The sequence below is a fragment of the Sander vitreus genome, chromosome 8, assembly GCF_031162955.1.
Source record: "Sander vitreus isolate 19-12246 chromosome 8, sanVit1, whole genome shotgun sequence".
Lineage (NCBI taxonomy): Eukaryota > Metazoa > Chordata > Actinopteri > Perciformes > Percidae > Sander > Sander vitreus.
Genome location: NC_135862.1, coordinates 33,401,859 through 33,424,349, shown reverse-complemented (window position 1 = coordinate 33,424,349; position 22,491 = coordinate 33,401,859). Strand labels below are relative to the sequence as shown.

The 22,491-nt window shown below is 42.1% G+C and overlaps 1 protein-coding gene across 1 annotated transcript in view; it reads right to left on the bottom strand.

Annotated features, from left to right (window-relative positions):
* Nucleotides 1-1,254: 1,254 nt before the first annotated feature.
* Nucleotides 1,255-22,491, bottom strand: part of kcng4a (potassium voltage-gated channel, subfamily G, member 4a) — a 30,193-nt gene continuing 8,956 nt past the window's right edge. Inside the window, exon 4 of the mRNA XM_078257879.1 lies at nt 1,255-3,124. Coding sequence (XP_078114005.1) covers nt 2,249-3,124 — 876 coding nt within the window. The 3' untranslated portion in view covers nt 1,255-2,248. The remainder of the gene's footprint in view (nt 3,125-22,491) is intronic.

Genomic DNA, 22,491 nt, shown 5'->3' with positions numbered 1-22,491 from the left:
TTCAAACAGCATTTCACATTAAAGAAATAACAGGGAGAATGAAATACAACTGTGCACTGCAATGCAACTCCTGCTTGCCAGCAACCAACCTCCTTTTAGCGTCCAAATTATTCCACCTCCAACCTGAAGAAGCATCTTAAAGTACTTTTTTTTTTTAATTAGCCAGGGGTAGTCGTCTGCTGTAGTGTTACTGGTCACCTTGCTATTTTATAGTTGACGTGCGACTTTACATTCTCCTACGTGCTGATTTACTAGCCCCAGAGCCGTTGAAATACTGACTAGCCCCGTTTGACATGTTAGCTAACGTTAGCTAAAATTAGCTTGTGGTAGCTTAGACTGCTTAGATTTTTGTAGTATCCAGTTCGGGACTACAAATACAAAAATCTATCTGCTTGTTGAGGTCCACATTCAGCCAGTTGGAACAGAAGAACACTTACACTTCAAATGCAATTCAATGTGGAAGTAATCCAAGTATTCAGAATACGTTACTCAGATTGAGTAACGTAACGGAATACGTTACAAATTACATTTTTGGGCATGTATTCTGTATTCTGTAACGGAATACGTTTTGAAAGTATCCTTCCCAACACTGGTTATGATCAGTCCTGTGAAATAGCATGCATATACTACTGTTGCTTATGATATCAATGTCTCTTAAGCTATTAAGTATTTAGATGGACAATAGCCTTAACTTGTGTAATCCTTCATGTCTTATCATGCAAAGTTGAATTGCCTATTTAGATTGATATATTTTGGGCCATATGTTACTGCGGCAGCTCCAATTACAAATGTCACTGTAACTCTAAATCTCACTAGAGCTATATCTGGTGAAATGGGATGCCATATGGGAGAGAGATGCCATGCAAGCGACTGCATTGGAATTACTGGGATTTTGCGGAGGAAAAAAAGCTAAATCAAATTCCAAGCAACTGGATAAAGTTTAGTTTCAGACAGCAACCCTGCCTGTGGAGTTTTTAATCCAAACTTTAATCTAGATTACATCCACATCTGGCATGTCCCTGCGTGCCTACACATCCTTCTTGGACCCCAAGCGGCTAACCGCTCTTCTCCGAAAAAGAAGGATAGCCCCACCTGTTTTGGAGGCTACCCCAGGATGGAGAGGATGGGAGGATCAGTTTATCCCAGACCTGAAGATGTAACGTTAAGCACAGCTTCCATTACTAAACTTTGTAAAGAGACATGGCACCCTGCCGGAGTGGTGTAACTTTGCACATGAAAACAAGGAGGTGATGTAAGAAGGGGATTGTGATAGAATTGTTGTTCACAGAGTACTTATCTGTGCGTTTGGCTCAGACAGCTGTTTCTTCACTCAGAAATGTTCACTGGCAGGACTCTGATTCCCGGGCTAGCCAAGGAGATTAGACCGTCATACCCAGAACAAACCCAAAAAACTACAGCCCAGAAAATGGATTTCTCTCAGATTACTAGGAGAGCTTTTATTTGGAGCATTGCAAACTACACGTCATGGTTGTTAGTGCTCAATCTCTCACACAAACCCTCCTTCTTTCTCCCCATTCTTTAAAACAACAATTTGGATCACAACCATCTGCAATATTTTCACACAGTTTACCTGGAGTTCACGTTAGAGGGTGTAGAAACCATCACCTCTTTGAGTCCAAGCGTACAAACATACATGAGTGAGACAGAGATGAATATATATATCATATATAGGCCAAACTATCAGTTTGTTTATATTTCTTCTCAGAACATGGCTTCAAGCTTCTCAAAAATAAACTAAGAGGAGCACTTCTTTGAATTCATGACAGAAAAGTAGAGTATTCAGTATGAGAGACATTCCCGGTCATACTGTAGGCAACATATTGAAAAGTAATAAGAATAAAACTTAAAGTTGCAGTTAAGCTTATAAGTATTTTCACAGTGGAAGGAAAAGCAACTTTGGATTGAATATTGCATGTTTATGGAAGCAGCCAGTTACTAATATTGCTGCGGAGGCTTTCTGGTCAGACAAACTGGACCGTCTAATTTAAAGGGTTTAAAGTCTTTCAGTTTCTGTGCAGTCTACATTGTGCACTCCTTATCAGCAAACTAAATGCTGTCTGTTTAATCTCCTTTTATCCAATGCAACACAAATAACCTTCACAACCAATTGGGGGGTGAGGCCTTTGGAGCATTAATCATTCGCAGTACTTATTGTGTGAAACACAGAGATTAGTGGACTCATATCTTCTTAGAAGTTTAGGATTGAGTTAGTCAGTGTGAGTTCCTTTCAGAAAGCTGCTGGTGGCAGGCTGTGGTTGTTATTTCCTGCAGCGTCACCACCTTTCCCTAACAGAGCAAGAGACTCCAGTGAGTGCACACTACTCTTGTCCAGATGTGATCCCAGCCCAGGCGGGGCTGAGTTCTCCCCCCCTCCTTCACCTCCCGCCTCCTGCACCTCCCCGGCGGCAGCAGCAGCAGCTGCTGCGCACTCCTCTTTGAACAGCCTGTCATGCTCCATCTTCAGCTCTTGGTAGGAGCGGGAGAACATGTGGAAGATGGAGGTAGCAGGGAAGGCCATGATGAGGATTCCGCTGAGGATGCTGCTAAGCGCCACAACCTGTCCCGGGATGGACCTGGGCACCATGTCGCCGTAGCCCACGGTCGTCATAGAGATAATGGCCCACCAGTAGGAGGCGGGGATGCTGCTGAAGTCATGGGTGCCCGTGAGCTCGCTCTCAGCCAAGTGGACCAGCGGTGAGAAGAGGGTGACGGCCACGCAGAGAAAAAGCAAGAGGAGGCCAAACTCCCGAGTGCTGCGCCTGACCGTCAGCCCCAGCGTCTGCAGGCCAAGAGAATGGCGAGCCAGCCGCATCACATAGAGAATCCTCAGCGCCCGCAGGATCCTCAACACCAGGCCCAGCTTGTCCAAGTAGCCCTTACCTCCTCCTGGCCTCTCGTGCTCCAGTTCTGGGTCCTCCTCTGACACCACCAGGGAGACGTAGTAGGGAAGGATGGCCATGGCGTCGATGATGTTGAGCGGCCCGCGGAGGAAGTCCAGCTTGCTGTCGGCCTGAATGAACCGCAGCAGGAACTCCAGGGAGAACCAGGCCACGCACACCGTCTCTATGATGAACATGTTGTGGCACTTAGAGGAGCACTCACCCTGAGGGAGAGAGGGAAGGCGAGGGGTTGGGGGTAGCGAGAGATAGAGAGAGAGAGTGAGAGACAGAGAGATTGAGAATGAGAGGAGCAGGAGTTTGACAGAGAGCAAGACAGATGGGGTGAGATGGAGAGAAGACAAAAATCCTGAGGTCAGATAATCCCCCTCGGTAATCATTCATAAATCATGAGCTACAGTCCCTCAGTATGCTGAAGCTACTGCAGCACCACTGATAGATAATGCAGTGACACAATCAATACATTATTTTATTAGGGAAGGTTTCGAATATTAATGTCACACAGTGGGAGTGGTGACAGAAAGCAATCAGGTTAGCATGCCCTCTAACTACAGCAGCAAGGAAAAGCAATAATAAAAACTAACCTGTCACTTTCCCTTTTTCTACAAATTAGCCTGTATTCCACCTCCTCACGTTTCCAAATCCTGCTGCAGAAAATATTTGCAATCTCGTAATGTATTATTGAGTCTTTTTTCATGCTTAGGGACTGTTCGTTATTTATTTAAGGGGCCACCGGAGGAGTTTTGGGACCTTTAGGCTAAAAAGACTTGACCCTCCCCTCACCAGTAATAATTTTTCTATGACCCCCCCCAAAATGATTTTAAAAAGTGCCCTCCCCTTATGTGCTTGTTTGCGCTTAGCAAAGATATATAGATGCCATTTGCTTTTTTTACAGCCATGACATAAGTAAGTTAACCTCTGCATTCTCATCTTATACATCCCACTCCTCTGTTATGGTGTGGGGGCCATTTCAGTAGATTTACTCACTAACATTGTTGTGGAAACACAATAAGCATGGAAACTAAATGCACACTTCCTGCATTACTGCATTACTTCAAATACTAAGTTACTCCTCTAGTAAACTAGTATTCACTTGAAATAAAACAATAAAATATTGAGACCATTCAGCAAAGGACAATGGACGATGGAAACTCGTCACTAGGCTTCCTCAGTCATTGTATATTTTAGCACATAGGTAAAGCTGCCAAAGCTGAACATTATATTCCAAAACATATATGTTTATTTTTAAAGCACATTTTAAATCACATTGTAACAATTTAACAATTCGCCCTTATGAAATCCAATCGCAGCACGGCTATTTTGGAACGCAATAGACAGACGGTGGCGGAATGCCCCGACACTTAAATTCAACTAAAATGTAACAGTGAGCAATCAGTGTTGGACCTCCAGTCTATTGAGATGCCTCTCCAAACGCAGAAACGAAGCACAGTCACACCATAAAACGTTAAAGACACGTATTTTGCCATAATCCAATGACACAGAAAAAAAGTAATCCACAGCGATCATTAGATCCACAGAAAGGGTCACAGTGTATCCAATAAGGCCTATACAGCGTCACATTCACCAGCCAGCTCCAAACAGGTGAACGAGGCCTCTCCACTTCGCCGTTTAAACAAAGTGGAATAAACGTATAAAAATCCAAATCTACACAAAACCCGCAATCAATTAGTAAGCTGACATCACATGTATATACATGGCATTTAGGAAACCTTTATTGCAACGTTGGCACGGCAAGATGTCCAGACTAGTGCAACAGTAACTTTCGTTTTTTGAGTCCTGCTGCTCCCATCGTCAGCCAGGTAATATTTTTTTTTACTAAAGCAGTATATGGAATCTGATGTATTACCTACCACCATTTAGTTGTTTTGTGTTATTTAAGATATTTATAAAAGTTATTCCACTCATTTTTTAAACAATGCAATTACCCATTTCTGCCCCCCAGCAAACTCATGGGTCAGACCCATCTGGTAGCGAAGGAGGGCCGAGACTAAGAGCTACATGAAAAAATATGCACCAAACAAGCCACTTTGAAATGTTGCTTTTTTCATGAATACAAAAGTTGGGTGACCCCCCCTCCTAGACTAAAAAATGTTGGATGACCCTCCCCTCAACAAAGAATAAAAAGACATGACCCTCCCCTATTTTCCTCCGGTGGTCCATTCCATAAATACCGAACGGTCCCTTAAGAAAAAGAGAAAGATTTATTTTCACCAATACATCAATACAAAATGCTTTAAGATACATTTCCACTAATAATCCAAATAGCGAGTGTGTTGAATTCATTAATGAATGAATTTCCACGACGAGTTGGCAAATTTATTCTCTCTAATGTGTCTATTGTTGTACATATTTCATTTGCATTCCGTGACAGGAATACTGTTTTTCTTACAGTAAGGCTGGGGTATGCTTGATGCAACAGGCTTGTTGTTTAACAAGTCTGTAGGCAAAAGTGTTTATAGCCATTTCAAATGACCTCACTGGAAGGCGGGGCTAAAAGCCTGCTATCATAGAGAGGGTTAGGGGCGCCATGAATTGTATAAATGGGTTAAAGGTGCGACAGAAGTAGCAATGTGAAGGCCATTGATTGTCTGTTTCAGATAGTCAGCCTTCCCAATTCCACTGTCCAAAATGTTTGGGGGGGAGGGGTTTTTATACGCTGTTCAACCACCCAACAAGCACTTTGAAGCATACTGATGCTTTTAGCCTATCACAGTTAGCCATGGTGGTTGCCACTTCTTCGTCCAGCCTTAAGGCTCTGACACACCAACCGGACTGATCAGTCGAAATGAACTCCGACGGCTCACACTCACCGATCCCGGTGTTGAATCCTCTACAGTAAAACACAGTCAAACTTTACACCGTTTAGCGTTAGCTGTCAGCATTTTAACCGTGTTTAATCCAGCTACTAGCTAGCGGTAGGCTAACGTTAGCTGCTGTCGAGTATAGTGTTAACTAGCTAGCGGTAGGCTAACGTTAGCTGCTGTCGAGTATAGTGTTAACTAGCTAGCGGTTGGCTAACTTTAGCTGCTGTCGAGTATAGTGTTAACTAGCGTCACGTGCAGCGGTGTTTGTGTTCCCGGTATCGTCTGTTTCAGAGCATCAGAGAGAAGCGCAGACATATCAGTGGCACCAGATTTCGGTAGCCAGGGTTGGCAGGAAGAAGATTTTTACGTAAGTAACATTTTTACGTAACATTAAGTAAATGTTCCAATTAATAATGCAGGCGGCACATTCTCGTCTCACTCCTTCATTTTACAGTCAAATGGTGGCTATATAACGTCAATATGGAATGGATTAATCTGCGTTATTTTTTTTTTAACTAATTGAAATTAACGCGTTATTTTGACAGCCCTAGTATTTGTAATCTGATGCCCCAATCAGCAGTAAGACATCATTTGTCAGTGTTTTGTAAAACTGTTATATATCACTGCAAATGAAACCATTTGACTCATCCGTCCACCCGACCACATTCTTTTCCCCCCGTCTCTTGCTCCAGCTGGAGAAGAGTCACATTTCCTATAACTGCTGGGGGTCTTTGTCACCTGAGGGTAAACATATTTAATTATTGCTCAAACAGCTGATTGTCGTTTTTCTCGGTAAGACTCTCTGGTTTTGGATTTTCTGTCTGACGTAGCTGACATGCATATTTTTGCACAGTATGCATGTTCCTCAGACAGATCAAGATGCTCTTACATCTTTCTGCATTTCTATAAAGTGAAACTGTATCAGAATTCTTTACTTGTTTTCATACCGAATATGACAACGTGACTTGATATATATCATTAAGGTGGACATTATTTGTGTGTTCTCTCGGTCTATTAGCTTTCCCCATTTTCTCCACATCGTTTATCTCTCCACCATTGTGTGTCTCATCTATTTTCCCTCCCTCTCATCCTTCTATTCTCTCTCTGCCACCCTTTCTTTTTTCTTCCTGCCTCTGTCTCCACCTTCTCATCACTTATTCTGTTTCCTCCTTCATCACCCTCTCCGGACTCCCTCCCTCTCATCCTTCATTCTCTGTTCGCCCCTCACACCACTATCTTTCTGTTTTAATGCCATCATTCATTCAGTGTTCCTCTAAGTGAAACACAGCTCCCTCCACTGTTCCTCTATGCATCCTTTACACACGTGTCCCATTCCTCCCGCTCTCATTTATCACCCGTGTCCTCTCTGTCTTTCTCAGTGATTCTCCTCCAAGTGTGACTCTTGGCCTTCCACTTCATTCCTACAGAGTGATGTGAATATGTGTAATTCCTAGTGTTGTACAGTAAATTACATTTTGACTTTAGAACATTTCCAGCCTGGTCTGACAGAATTCCATAAAATGATCACGAACTGTTAACACCGCATTACATGGTGGTGGCATGGAATGTGTGGAAATTCCATGTGGTCACCACGGAAAACAATGCCAATGTAAAGTCAATGAGAAGATGATGTAGCATTAGGAGCGACTACGGTAGTGAGTAGTATGAAAGCCCGAAAATCCGCGTAGGGAGGTTGGTTGGGGTGGTGGATGGGTCAAACAACACAGGACTTTCACCCAGGAGACCGGGGATCGTGTCCTGCGTGTCACGTTTCCTAAACCCAACCGTTTATTGTTTTCCTAAACCCAACCGTCCCGTTGTTGTCCCGCGTGTCATGGAAACGTGAACCCACTCACGACCTTTACCTTAACTTAAGGTGCCGTGTTTCACAGAATTCTTCCGTGGGCCCATGAAACTGTATGAAACTGCCACAGATTTTGAGTTAAGGGGCTGTGTTCATTTCACAGAATTCTGTGAGATCAGGTTGAACATTTCTCTTCATGCATCCATTCAAAAACCACTCACTTTTTTACACTGTAAATTCACAGTGATACTGGTAATAGTGATAATAGTAGAAGCCCTGGGCTGTGCATATTCTACATCCATCTTTTGTTAGAACTGCGGCAGCAACGGCAGCCTATATCATTTAAGCCCATTAGCAAACTGTTAATGGGCCCCTCTTGTTCCGCCTTCAAATTGTATTTCAAGTAGTGCACGCTATATAATTACCTTATAAAGCTGACATGGCAAACTTTCTAGCAAACAATTGCTTATTTACACAGACAAAGTGCAACATTAGCATTTATTGGAGATGTGTTTCTGACCATGTGATCTGAATCCAATATTCACCCTGCTTTTAGCTCTGTTTTGCGCTCTACCAACTCCTGCGGGAAATAACAAGTCTCTTTAGCTGCTAAATGCTCTGTTCAGTCACCAGCTAGTTGCTAACGTTGTCAGTCTGCCTGCTGCATCTGGAAACAGTCGACGAGAGCTGTGGCTTTAAAGTGGGGGAAAAATCATCATCTTCCAGTCTTATTAACAGGATGCATTAGCTTGTTCTAACTCGAAATTGAAGCTACATAAGTGAAATATTCAAACCCAAGACATGTTTTCTATGGCTGCAATCCATTGCATGGCACACGATAACATAACAGTGAATGTTCAGTGGCATGTCTCCAAAGTGACAGTACATTTTTGTCAGATAATAATCCAAGTGCCATGTTATGATTGAAAGCGGAAAAAAAAACTTTCTGGTAATACTAAAGATCAGTTCAACGTTAGGAGGGTTGTATTTTTTCCCCTAAGTATGCTGTAAATCCACTGTTAAAGACTTGCAAATACCGTATTTTCCGGACTATAAGTCGCTCCGGAGTATAAGTCGCATCAGTCAAAAATGCGTCATGAAGAGGAAAAAAAACATATATAAGTCGCACTGGACTATAAGTCGCATTTATTTAGAAATTTATTTCACAAAATCCAAGACCAAGAACAGACATTTAATCTGGAAAGGCAAGTTATTAAACTACCCAACAGCCCCCAGAACAAGGGGCTGAATACGGTAGGTGTCCGGTATGTTAACGTAACGTAACAGCACTGTTGACGAGCCTCTCCCAGCAGCACGTTGTTCAAGCACCCATCTGTGGACTCCTTCCTCCAGCTCTGGCCATCTGGATTTCAGCGCGACTAGCTTTCTTTGTTTTCTTCATTGCAGTAAGACTAACCTTTTCTCCAGTCCCTCACAAGTTTCTCTCTCACTCCAAACTTTCGTTCTGCTGCTCGATTACCGTTTTCGGCTGCGTGTTTTACTACCTGCAGTCTCCTGCAGTTTCTTTTCTTTCTCAGTTGTGTTTAGGAGCAGCATATAGTTGTCACAAGCCTAGAGTGCCTCTCGCGGCTGTAGACGGTAATGTTTTCAGCATGAAATAACATATAACATGTTAAATTATATATATTTTGATATATAAGTCGCAGTTTCTGAACATCATAACAGCATACTCAATCAAAAATGAACAATTGTAAATGGCTTTAAAGTCCTTACACTCGGAATGTTTGCAAATGATAGACAGTTTCATGTCAAATTAACATCTTATGTGAAAAAGAACCCTGGCCGGTGTGTATGGCTACAGAGGGTTTCAAGAAGAAGACAGAAACACACAACATTTGACATATAATAACTTGTGAAATGAAGTTTTAGTGAACAGTTGCATATTGCAGATTCAGCAGATAGAAAGCAACTTTAGCATTCCTGTGTGTTTCTGACTACCGGACATATGAACGTCTCCTCACGTTTACTCTCCTTTCAACTCTGTTGGCATCCACTGACTCCTGAGGGAACTATCTGCCGGTTTGGCTGCTACAAACGTAAATGCTCCACTATGTCCGCTATTAACTTAATGTCTTTATCTGTCTGCAGTTTGGTGCAAAGCAGGTAACATACAGTGGGTTTATCAGGGCCTTTTCACTAAAAACAGCTGCTGGTTGCACCTGGAAACAAGGTTTATAACAGCAGAACGATGAGCTCAATGCAAAGCTGAAGGGACCTGCAGAGTCAAATTGTCTTTGGGGACCCTTCACATTACAAATAATGGCTTCATCTGAACAGTCCATGACTCCTCCAGAGAGTCTGACTAAATTACCACTTCAATAAATCGCTGACTACATATTAACCTTTACTCTCTTCCTCTCTACTATAACCTGCATTCCTCGTGTTTTCTTTGTCTGATGTCCAGTCCCGCTGAGATTTCTGCTTGGCTGTCTGTCCTGCATCAATCTTTCATAGATGTTCTCCCCACAGCTCACATGTTATCAGGTCTCTCGCGTGCACTCTACCCCTCTCATTTATTCTCATTTTATCCTTCCTCGCCGCTCTTTCTCTCTCGCGTGCGCTGACATTAGGCCCATCAGGGCTTCGCGGCACTGTTCTCATCCTCTGCTTGATAGGCCATTTGTTACAGCACTCGCTCTCTTTCAAACACACACAGATATACACACTTTCACACACAATACCCACTATCTCCCTGACATTATCTCCTCTGTACGACTCTCTCTGTAACTAAAGTCAGTGACAGCTCATTTCAGCACAGACACTGTTCACCCCAGCAGCTGTCTCACATTACCGTCTGTATTAACACATCTCAATGTCAAATTGTTGCCGCTTGTGAGTGCAGCGAGGGGGAATCATTGTACAAGGCATTCTAGGGGCAGGGACGTCTGAAGTGACCAAATGCCAAAAACCACCGCCACAGAATCCCACAGAGAGGAAGGTGGTCAGTCTTCAATAAACTGAAGCAAATGCCTTTCTGTAGAAGAAATCTCAAACCCAAGGGAGATCATACAGAACACACACACACACGCATTCACGCACGCACGCACGCACACACACACACACACACACACACACACACACACACACAAAAGAATCTCTCACAGATGTGTCGTCTTTTCACAAGGGTTAGTCAATAGCCATTGACTTAAATGAAGCAGGGTGACTTAAAATGCAACTGGAGCACATCCTGCTATATTTGAACTGCTTTTCATTGTGCATCTTCTTTTGTCCATTAGTTACAGAATTAAATGTCCTTTATCCATAATCGAAGTTTGTGTGAGGGAGATTGGCACTTCGTTATGAGCGAACATTGAGCAAGTGGTAATTGTACAGTGTGTGATATTTTAAAATGTCTTTCCAGTGAGTTTTGGGGGATGGACGAGATCATGATTATTTGAGAGATTCTGTTACATTGTCATCAAAATCTTGATAGCTTTATTGTAGACCTACTCACACACTGCAACATGATTTGTCTGAATTGCCTAAATGAGGATCATTTCAAAGGGAAAACTAATAACATATGATTTAAGTTATTCCCTTTAGTCTATAAGGCTATTTAAAAAGACTGGTAGTAGTAATCTGAAGTAGTGTCATGAGGCTGGTTAGGACTGACTCTTTTGCTCTCTTCATTCAAACTGTACTGTAAGACCACTCATCTTCCAATATATCTGATCAGACCTGATCTGCTAGCTCTTTCCTGTATTTATTCAGGGAAGGTTCACTGAGAGGAAGCCTCTCTTTTGCAGGAACACCCTTATCACATTCACACAGTTACACATTCAAACCTGGAAGCTACCCAGTATAACCACAGTCTGATCTGCTGGCCACTGAGCAGCTCCACTGGAGCATTTGGGGTTAAGGGCCTTGCGCAAAGGCACCTCAGTGGTAATGAGGGAGGAACAAGCGCTGCTCTTTCACTTTCCCCACCCAGATTTTTTTATCCTGTCGGCCTGAACTGACGACCTCCTGGTCACAAGCTCGCTTCTCTGACCTTTAGGCCACCACTGTCCCGACCCTGTGGACCTGTTGTTTGTGTCTACATTTTGACTGCAACCACCTAAGCCAACCACGATTGTGATGCTGTGTGTCTTGTCATTGAGGAAAAAAAACTCTAAAACTTGATTTTAACTTGTGGTTGAAGTGGTGATATATTGATATATTGGCCGGTGGAAATTTTTTTTACTACTTGCTAAAACAAGGCAAAACGATTCTGTTTCAGCTACATTTAGCCACACTGACAGTCAGTCAGAGATGGGGGGGAAATAGTCGATTTGACTATTCAGTTTGAGCTGGAAAGGGAATAGATCTTGTAACTTTGACAGTTTTGTTCTTGTTCTTGGGAGGAGAAAAAGATGGGGAGCTGGGTGCAATGTGATTATTGATGCTGATTTTAGACGGAAATGCCTCAATAGCTAATATCCTAGAATATGAAGACAGTTTTCCCTATTGCAGCCTATACTGAATGATCCTTATAATGACAAGCGAGAGTTGGCTCTGACTCTGCAGTGTAATTGGTTGGTTTTTGCAGTCACCTCTCTGATTAAACGTCTGGCATTTATTGCATGCATGATATGTAATGTAATGTAATACAAACTGTATAACTTGTAATAATTAGCAGGTTGTGTGGGTTAATGGTTTTGGGTTAATTGGTTTTACCCCCATATGAGGCTGCTGTACAGGCTGCTGAGTGTCCTATCACTGACACAGACCTACAGCTTAACACAACCACCCTAATGGAGAAAAATGACGGAGGTATAGTGGGGAGGATAGATAGATAGAACAGAGCAAAGAGGACAGTAGATGGAGGAAGAGTAGGTGGCTAAACAGTGTAGAAGAATACAGGAGAAAGGGATTACAAGATCAGTTGATGAGGAAAAGATGAGCTGACATCTGAAACATAGGGTTTATTATTATCATGTAAGAATACCATGAATACTAGTGGCTGCATCTTGCTGTTTTGTCAGCACCACTTGAGTTTTACACTCTTGTTGACAGCCTCTGCCTGCGAGTGACCCATCAGTGTGCTTTCAGACAGCTAACGGATGCTTCCTCAATCGGGTTTGAAGTGTATATGTGCCTCTTGATTGTTAGACAAGAGAAAGCTTCTTTAGCTCTGAATTATGAATGTGTTTTCCTTCTACTTGTAGATCAGATCCAGCTCCAGCGTCTTCAGACGGTAATTAGGATGACTCTCACTACATACAGCTGTAATACTTTTGCATGGATGATATAGAGCATGACTAAAAAAAACTGCAGTGTTTAAAATTTGGTCATCGCCCTTAGGAATGCTCCCTGGTGTTTTATTCTAACTTTTAATTTCATTCTCCGCCTCCGTCACAGCATGTCTCTAACTCTACAGCCATCTCTTCATCTCCCTCCCAATCAGGTAAAAGAAAAAAGCTCCCCATTGACAATCCTACCAAATTCCACGGGTTTGAGCAGAATAGGGAACAAAAGAAAGGATACGGCCCATTGATCGGCTAACCCTGGCAGCAGACCTTAAACATACTTTGCCGCCACTGAACGCTGTTTCTCAATGCTGCTGTACTGACCTTGCACTCACTTTTAAAGCATCTAAAACAAAGACGATAAGGGAGGAGGGAAGGGACGGATGGCGACCACAGAGACAGAAAAGACTCGGAGAAAGAATTATAATAGGGTGTGTGGTTGAAAGCCCCACCTCTGGCCTTCGCTGAAATACTGCACATCAAGCCCTATGTTCCCTAAACATGGGTTATTTAAGGGGTTGTATAATGTGACACCTTTATCCATCATCAGGCGGGTGTCCTGTAACCTGATAGCTGCATGTATGCACAAATGCACACAGGGTGCATTATAGAGCTGTGTTTGCACCTATTCATTTGCAAGAAACCTTGATGTGTATGATGATAAAAGAGCAACAAACAGCCGCCCAGTCTCCCAAGACATGCTGTCCACTGACCGAGGATGGATAGAACAGAGGAAAGAGGAAACATAGGGTTCCCTTCACACCCCATAAGTCTCTATCCTCCATCTGTCGGGATGCTACACACACACACACACATACACACACACACACACACTCACGAACAAATGAGGTTTTTGCTTTCCAGTTTGTTAGGGTCTCGCTTCCAGGAGTGTTTCATCAAATATATTATGATGAAGGTGGTGTATTTCCAAAAACAAAAAAAAATGGGATTGAACAATAAATTGCTTAACATGAGGCCTACAGTTTCCTCTACACAATTCTGTTAAAGCAATTCAGTGTTGTTATGTTGTTAGTTCATCATCCAACGTTCTAAAGCATTTAGTGTCTCATCAAATTCAAGATGTTATAAGTGCATCAGCGATGAGAAGAGTACACACACACACACACACACACACACACACACATTAGCTGCTGGCTCTGCAGGCTGCACGTAGGAATGCAGGGGAACATTGCAAAGGGCAAAGAGTGCGTTTGACATTGGTTATGACGGGCTGGAGCTGCAGTGCGAAGGGGGTGTTTGATTTTAGTGTAGCTCGAATAAGATTCTGATGTGCTGCAGTGATCAGAGAGGTTAACTGTGCAGGGGTGGACACCTGCTGCTCAGTATATATAACCTCGGGGGAACAGAGCTGCTGGTGTGTTGTGTTTGGATGTGTGTTTTGTGTATTTTGTTGGCCACAGGTGTCCTTCTCTCCATCCTCCTCTGCTCTCAGTTCTTCTTTCTTTCTATGATGTTTCTGTTTTACCTGCACGTGTGATTCCTCACCTGTCCAATGGACCTTTTTCGCAGCAGACATTTTGACTTGTCCTAGCAGGAAAAGCACAGCTGAAATTGATAACCTTAACGATGGCTCAATTCCATCAAGTGTCCCAGTGAGCTATTTCAGTGAGTCAGCATGAACAACACCAGGGCCTCTCCTAAGTGGAACGCAGCCACCATGAATGGTTTTGAATACACCTGTGCTTTTCCTACTATGACAGGTCAACATGTCTGCCGTGAAAAAGGTCTATAGGTGTCCCCAGTGTGCTCTCCTGCCCTGCACACCTGTGGTTCATCGTTAATCAGCCCCGATCTGTTGCTGCCTCCACAGCTGCTCCTAATCAAGAATTAGTGTTGTGTGTTCGTTGGTATCAGACTGTCTGTTGCCTTGCTGCAACATTTCTTTCTGCTCCTCAAAAGGCTCGGCCGCTTCAGCATTTTTTTGTAACAAGTTTTGTGAAATCAATCAATTTATTATATTTATTATTATTATTATAGGAATTTGATGGAATTGATTAGTGTATTCCCTCACTGGCAGGGGGCAAACGATAATAATGGACCAATATTCTTGATTGAGCCGGAAAGACCAAAAGAGAAGGATTATTGGCTGTGTTGCACAATGCACTTTTATGTCAGAGTAAAAACTGCTCCACAAAAGAGAAGTGGTTTGCAGAAAGTTATGAGACAGGAGACATGGAACAAATGTGTTTCTTTAAATGAACTGTAGGGACTTAGCATCCCTCTAGCAACAAAGCTAGCTAGCTTGCAAACTGTCAGATATCGTGATTGACTAGCACTAGCATGTTCCCTGCTGGTTAGCGTGTTAGTGGCCAGCTGCAGTAGTTCACTTAAATACAAGCCCTGCAAGTAGTCCTTATTTCACCAAGCTAGCACAACATATTTTGTGACGTGTGAATGAAATTCCGGTAAGCATGGTACCTGCTCGTTTTATAATCTGTTCTGCTGACCTGCCTCAAACTGTTTGCCTCATTTATCTTATCCAAGTAAACAAACACATCTGCTGTATTTGTATCTGCATGTTGAGCCCAACTCTGAACTGAGATAACGTGTCAGGTCAATAAAAAAAGATAAAAGATGCGTATGTACGTCTTAGTTAGGGGAGGTCACCTTACAGCTGAATTGCACTTAGATTAAATATGACCATTCAGGAATTATGTCTTCTTGTATAGTATTTAGGCAAAAAGGGCTTTAAATTATAAGGTTCAAAGTCAAATTGGAGATTTTGAGCATCAAAGATTTGACAACAACTTGTGTGTACAAGTGTTTTTAAGCTTTCTGGATGGAAAGCATCTCTGAAAATAATCCATCCCACAGGCTAATTTGTTAATTCTAAAGCTCATTCATTTTTTTCATTGTCATCCTTAAGAAGCAAGCAATATCTACATACTGTACATACTCAAAGAGGATAATATGTTGTGTCCCAATTCAGATGACACCTTTTTTCAAAGTCTGCATTTTAAGAGAAAAGACATTGTAATGGGTCAATAAGCTTGTTACAATCCAAAATGCCCCTCCAAAGAGGACAGGATCTCTACAGTCTTCTTTTGCAGAACATCTGGAGGACACCGACCACGTGTCCTTTCCCACAGTCCAGCTGTTTTATGGTGCATTCAGGTGTTTGTCATCATCTGGTAAAGGAGGTAACCAGGTAATATTTACTAGGTACACAATGGTTATTGACTTTGTACATTTTATTCTCAAACATGCCTATGTTTTTGTTGACTGATGCACCATTATTCACCCCGCTGGCCTTCAGTCCTTAGAAGGACACACTTTGTAGACCATGTCAATTAACATCTTCCTCTCCTTTTTGGCAGTACTGCACAACTGTGAAAGTGCCTGACATTTATGGCACTTGTGTCCTTGATAAATATCTAATTTTGGTTTTAAAGACCGTCACAAGAATAAGCACAAAGTAACTTTGTTTAAAAAATCATAACTTGAATTTGTCAAGCATTTAAAATAGCCAAATTTAAACTGTGAAATCACTATTTCACTGTGACATTAGCTATCAACAACAATCTCTCAACATCCAGATCTAGGCGGTTCTTCTCCATTGTGCTGTACTCCTCTATGCTGTGTAGTATGTGCTGTACAATCCCATCCTGGCACGGACAGGATAAACACCTCATACTTTGCTGTTCTCTCCCATAATCCCTCTTGGCAGCCTTGCAGCACATCAGACAGAGGGAATACAGCTCATAACCAGATAGGCTGCAATAGGCATGCAATCTGCTCCACACTGATTCAGCCAAACGGCCCGCAGATATAAACACATAGGAAATGCATGTGCACGCTAATTATCATGTACATTCTCACACACACAAACACACACACACACATTTTGTCAGTGGTTTAATGGGGTTTGGTAATTTGCATAAAGTTCAATCATACAAATATTCACAGATCCTCTTGTGGTTCGAGGGTGTTAAGATTGAGAAAGATGGTATCTTTGCTATACAGTCGACAACTGAGCAGACTTTTAAAGTAGCAGGACACTGATTTTTTCATTGTTCTTCATCACCTTAAACTGTCTCTTTCACATTTCTGATTAAGTTCACCTGCAGCTGCAGTAAGGTCAGCTCCCTTTGATTATGTATGTGTGTGAGACATTATGAATAACCCAGTGGTCTACGTCTCTTCTGTTCTGCATCTGCTTAATTTTTATTTTTCTTTCCTCTCCCTTATACTTTCTCTCTCTCTCTCTGTCTCTTTCTCTTTCCATCAAGTTTTATTTACTCTCTTTGACTTATAGTCGCTCTGACCAACTGCCAGCCTCAGTCCCACCCTGCTGAGCCAACAAAGTTTACAGACTCGGACATTTATTTATGCTCCCTTCGTGTTAATGTAATGGGGTTGAAATTATGAAGAAGAGAAGATAAAAACTGCTGTACATGAAGAATGCATTCTTAATTTTGTTGCCTCTGTTGCTGTAATGCACTCGAACAAGGCTCATGATTGACGACGATGCTTTGTCTTCTAAAGTCTCAGCAGGACAGTACACACACACACACACACACACACACACACACACACACACACACACACACACACACAGACTGCGTCATTTGAAGCCCTACGTCAGTTTTTTTTGCATCTCCTGTTACAGTATGTGTTTCACGTCTCAGGTGTGGTATTGAATTCTAACTCTAATATCTAATGGTTGGAATGGGAAGGATATGGGTGGTTTTGGTGTGATGGAGAGCTTTTGTCTTTTGTCTGTCAGTATGTATGTATGTTTGTGATGTATGTTTCTCTTGAGGTCCCCTCAAGTTGTTTTGTTAACTGTCTTGTCTAATTGTGAATGTACTGTATATTTTTGCCTTTAAGGACCCCCTCGAAAACGAGATGCTACATGTCATGGGGTTATTCCTAATAAAAACAATTTCAATAATTACCTGGAATGAAATGATATGCTCGGAATGCCTACAATTGCGTTACCCTAAATTCATAGAATATACTTTTATTTTTTGCACATCAGGCTGATGGCTGTGTTGCTTTGAGTAGAAATTCATTCATGCTTTCATGTCCAGACAGTCAAAAATGTTGGATGCCGAATCACAAACCCCCCTCAGAGACAAAACAATTGGAACGTTGCTTTGTTGATTCACATAATGCACTTCTGCAAAGTTCAGAAGCAGCAAGCGTACCCGCATTAAGCAGAAATTCTTCTGAGATTTTATCACAGCCAACACTGATCTTTTCAAAATGATTCTGAATAGAGCCGGGCATTGGTGCAAAAATAACAGATAAGAGAACAAACTCAGGCTGTTTCTGGCTATTGGGAGATATGGCAAGCACAGCTATAATGGTCCCTCCTGTTTTCATCTGGGTCATCAATTGTCTCTTCTTAACCAGAATATTGTATACAATTACCCTTACTGAAAATAAGAAAACTCTATGGTAACCCTAGTTTCCCCTTATCCTTAAAGAGCTGTACAGCCTGTCTCAAAAAGACATGAGTATGGACTGTTAGTGACCTAATATGGGGCCTAACAAGGATAGATATCCATGAAACTATGCTGCACATGTGAAGTTCAGGCTACAAGCTAAAAGAAAACAGTCAAACACCCATCCTTGAAAGAAGGTCAAAGATCATATTATTAATGACTAACCTTTTCATGTTGCATGTAAATTACACTCAAAGACAGTGATTGGTTTTAGGTTATTATTCCAGGCTGTAATATTCATATTCCATCACCACAGCTCTGTTGAACATGACCAGAATGGAAGGTCATTTAACAGACTCAGTGGGATTACACGCTATCACACAAACTGACTTTATCTTAATGACATTAGCGTTTGTAATGTAAAATGGTGCAAGCTGTGCTAGAGGCAATTAATCTCTGAAAATCCATTTTAGCTGTCGCTGTCACACGTCACGTTTACACTTTCCTATTGTTCATGTATCATAGAGAGCCGCAGACAGGGCTTAATTTGAGCCGGAACACGCTCCGAACATGTTCCGGCACCTCCGTCGTTGGATCCGGAACCTTTTTTATTGGATCCGGCACCTCCTGTGTCACCATGAAAAATGAATCACCTAAATGAAAAAAATAAATGACTGTTTGTGTAGTGTTCAATGTTGCATTTTTGATGCGTTTTGAGGTGAATTTTCAGGGTAAGACAGAGGGGGGAGAGGGAGGGAGGGGAGACACTTCAACAGCGCGGCGCTGCACTTCAAGTGACACAAGCGCTTGTGCTGGTTGAGATTGCTGTTAGCCTCATTTCACTCAGGGGAAAAATGTCAAAAAGACAACAAAGTTTGCTTAACTTTTTCAAATACGCTGGCCAGTCGGATCCCAAACAAGCAGAAACCATTACTGTCGATCAAGAATGTGGAGACCACGGCGTTTTTTTTTTTGTCTTAGGCCTCCTGCACACTGGCTGCGTGGCGTGAGCGTGTCAGCTTCGTGGCGTGTCCGTTTTTATTTCGGCTCCCATGGTAACAAGTTAGAGCTTGCACACTGCCTGCGTGACACGCACGTCTCAGGCGCGGCTTGAGCTGCGCCAAAAACGCGTACATGCTAGAAATAGGTCCGACGCCTATTTTTCACGCGACACGCAAGCGTGTTGGAAGAGTTTCCAGGCAAAATAGAATCCAAAAAGATGTTTATATGTCATTTTGACACAAATACATTTAATAAATAACATTTTGTTTGAAAGTCTCTAGGTTTTGACATAAATGCAGATATAAATGTAATTTAAAAAATAATAATAAATAATTATCGAGTTTCAAATATTGCACCTGTCAATACAGAACGAAATATTCTGTAGCCTATTTTGCCATCAATACTGCCGACGTTGTCTTTGCTGTAATGAAATCAGTATACAGTATATTTATGTTTAACATGAAGTATACTACTGCTTGAGTGCAGTTTATCAATGGGAAACATACATGTGTACAGACAAGGCTAGCAGCAGCAGCAGCGCTGTGTCAGCCACGTTTCTGGTGTGCATAGACATAGAAAACGCCACGCAGCCGCCACGCAGGCAGTGTGCAGGAGGTCTTATCCTGACATGACATACCTTGTTTTCCAGTCATCATGACAGGATGTGAGCACAACAAAGGTTGTTTTTGCAGCTTGTTAAGATCACAGAATTAAACTTCAGAACAAAAAACAATGTGATTATAAGAGAAATATGAAAACAATAATTTTTACTGATGATCTTTCTGGCCTTCTGTAACATTGCTCAATTTTATTTTTTAGCACAATATGTTCTTCCCAAGAGACCACAAATGTTAATAATCTATTTTTTCCTCATGCCCACTTACGGTAACAGTCTATAGCTACTTTATGTGTTAAAGTTATTTTTTATTTATTTATATTAAGTCCTTTATACAGTAACCATTCAAAAATCATTCTGTTGTATTGCACTCTTTAATGACAAAAGAAGAAGCAATTTTTACTATGTTCTAAAGTAAGCCGTGAATGCATGTGAATGTCCTGGGAGTGTGTGCGCTCTGCGTATGTGTGTCCCCTCCATCTTTATGTACCCAGGTCTTTTAAACAGCTCCTCTGGGAGGAAAGATGGAGGAACAGGAAGGAGAGAAAGGTGGCTTCACGGCTGGTTTAGTGTTTACATCCTCTCCTCTTACTTTGTACTCTTGTTATCCTCCACTCCTTCTCTATGACCGACTTCTCCGTTTACTCTCTCCACTCTTTTACGTAAAGAATCACCTTATCTTCGCTTCAGGTGTCACCAGATACATTATCTCCGTCTCACTCAGTGTCTCTTTCTCTTTCTTCTTTGTCTCTTCATAGAATAACAAATCACACAGCCATCTGCCCTTTCTAAAATCACTTGTCCAGACAGCGCCGATGGTTCAATAAGATTATTGACAAGTCTCTGCTTGAGAACAAGGGGATAGTCAATCAGAAAACGTGTCAAAACCCACAGTCTGAAGCTTAAGTCATTCAGTCTGCTACTCAGCTGTCTCTCTCTTCATCACTCCCTCTGTCCCTCTCTCTCCAGACACTTTTGATTGATGTCCTGGGGTGTAATTATTGAACAGCAAATCCCACTCCAATTGATAGCATTAAGGACATAAAACGGCGACTTGAATTACTCCCCAGGCCAGAATATGACTGAATTAGGAAAAGGAGAGCAAATATGATCAGGCTGTCCGAAAATACTCCATCACGTGGTGAGCATATTAAAGGCAAGCGACACTCACTGAGAGTAAAACACTTGTGTGTGTATCAATAAATGTATGAAAATGAACGCGGAGAAAGTTGCTGCTTTGCTGAAAAGTTTGATATTTGAACAGGCAGGTTATCGATGTGTGCTGAGACCTGCTGCTTCCCAGAGCGATTTAAAAACTGCATTCACCCTGTTCTTTTCAATCTAAACACTGTTGCTATTCTGCCAGAGAGTACTGAGGTCTGGCTGGGTTAGGACCATAGACTGTTCAATTTACAGTTGAACACTTTCTCATTAACTACTTACCCATTCTCACTCCGAACGTTTGGACAGTAGCTGTCAGCAACAACGTAAAAAATGCCCTTCAGCGTGTTTGTAGAACGCACTAGGGAGAGCAGCAGCTACACGGGTTTTGAAGATGACATAGCACTAAGAGCGACTACGGTAGAGAGTAGTATGAAAGGCCGAAAGTCTGCGTAGGGAGGTTGGTTGGGGTGGTGGATGGGTCAAACAACACAGGACTTTCACCCAGGAGACCGGGGATCATGTCCCGTGTGTCACGTTTCCTAAACCCAACCGTCGCGTTCTTCTTTTTCTTTCCAGCGTGTCATGCAAATGTAAGCCCACCCACCACCTTTTCCTTAACCGAACTGCGTCAAAAGTGACGCCAATAGTCCCGACCAAGCGCGTTTGGACGCTAAAGGAGACTTCTAGCGTCAATAACATCGCCAAAGGCACCTGACCAAGCGTCCATATTTTATGCGATGGGTGTGAGAATCTGTTGAATATGCCCACCGTTATGTGTGATGTTGATGGAAAAAGTAAAGGAAGCATACGTGCACTTGCTACGAAGGGGGTTTATATTAAGGAGCCAAAGACTAGAAAGAGAATAGTTAAGTCGACAGTGAAATAGTGAAAGCAAGATCACTGTGTTCACAGCAGTGAATAGTTGCAATAACATATTTCTTTAAATCTGGTCATCTTGGTTACTGATGCCACGCAAATATGTTTTCCACAACACAAGAGTTTTTAGTAGCCTGATAATCAGACCGAATTAACATTTTGTGGGTCATTTTGTTTTGTTTTTAACCTAGGGGTTAATAACAGATGTGTACCCACTCTGTCGTTCTCTGGGACATGTTTCCATGCTAATCGAATGTGTTTGTAGCTTGAAACAAGCTAACGCGGACCGTGGATTAGCTTACAACGCTAGTATTCGGGGCACAGGGAAAGTAAAAACAAATCTCTATTTATACCACTAAAAAGGCTCAAAATAGCACCACACTTCAACGGTAGCATCATGAGGGTCCCTAAATGTTAACCAAAGCATTGAGAACTTTGTAAGTGTACAGACAGTTTATTAAAAAGATAGTTTAGGAAGACAGTAGCTCCCAAGACGGCAGCCGCCTGTATACGAGAACGCGACTGTCTTTATAATCTATCTTTTTAATAAACTGTCTGTACACTTACAAAGTTCTCAATGCTTCGGTTAACAGCTAGCTTGTTTCAAGCTACAAACACATTTGATT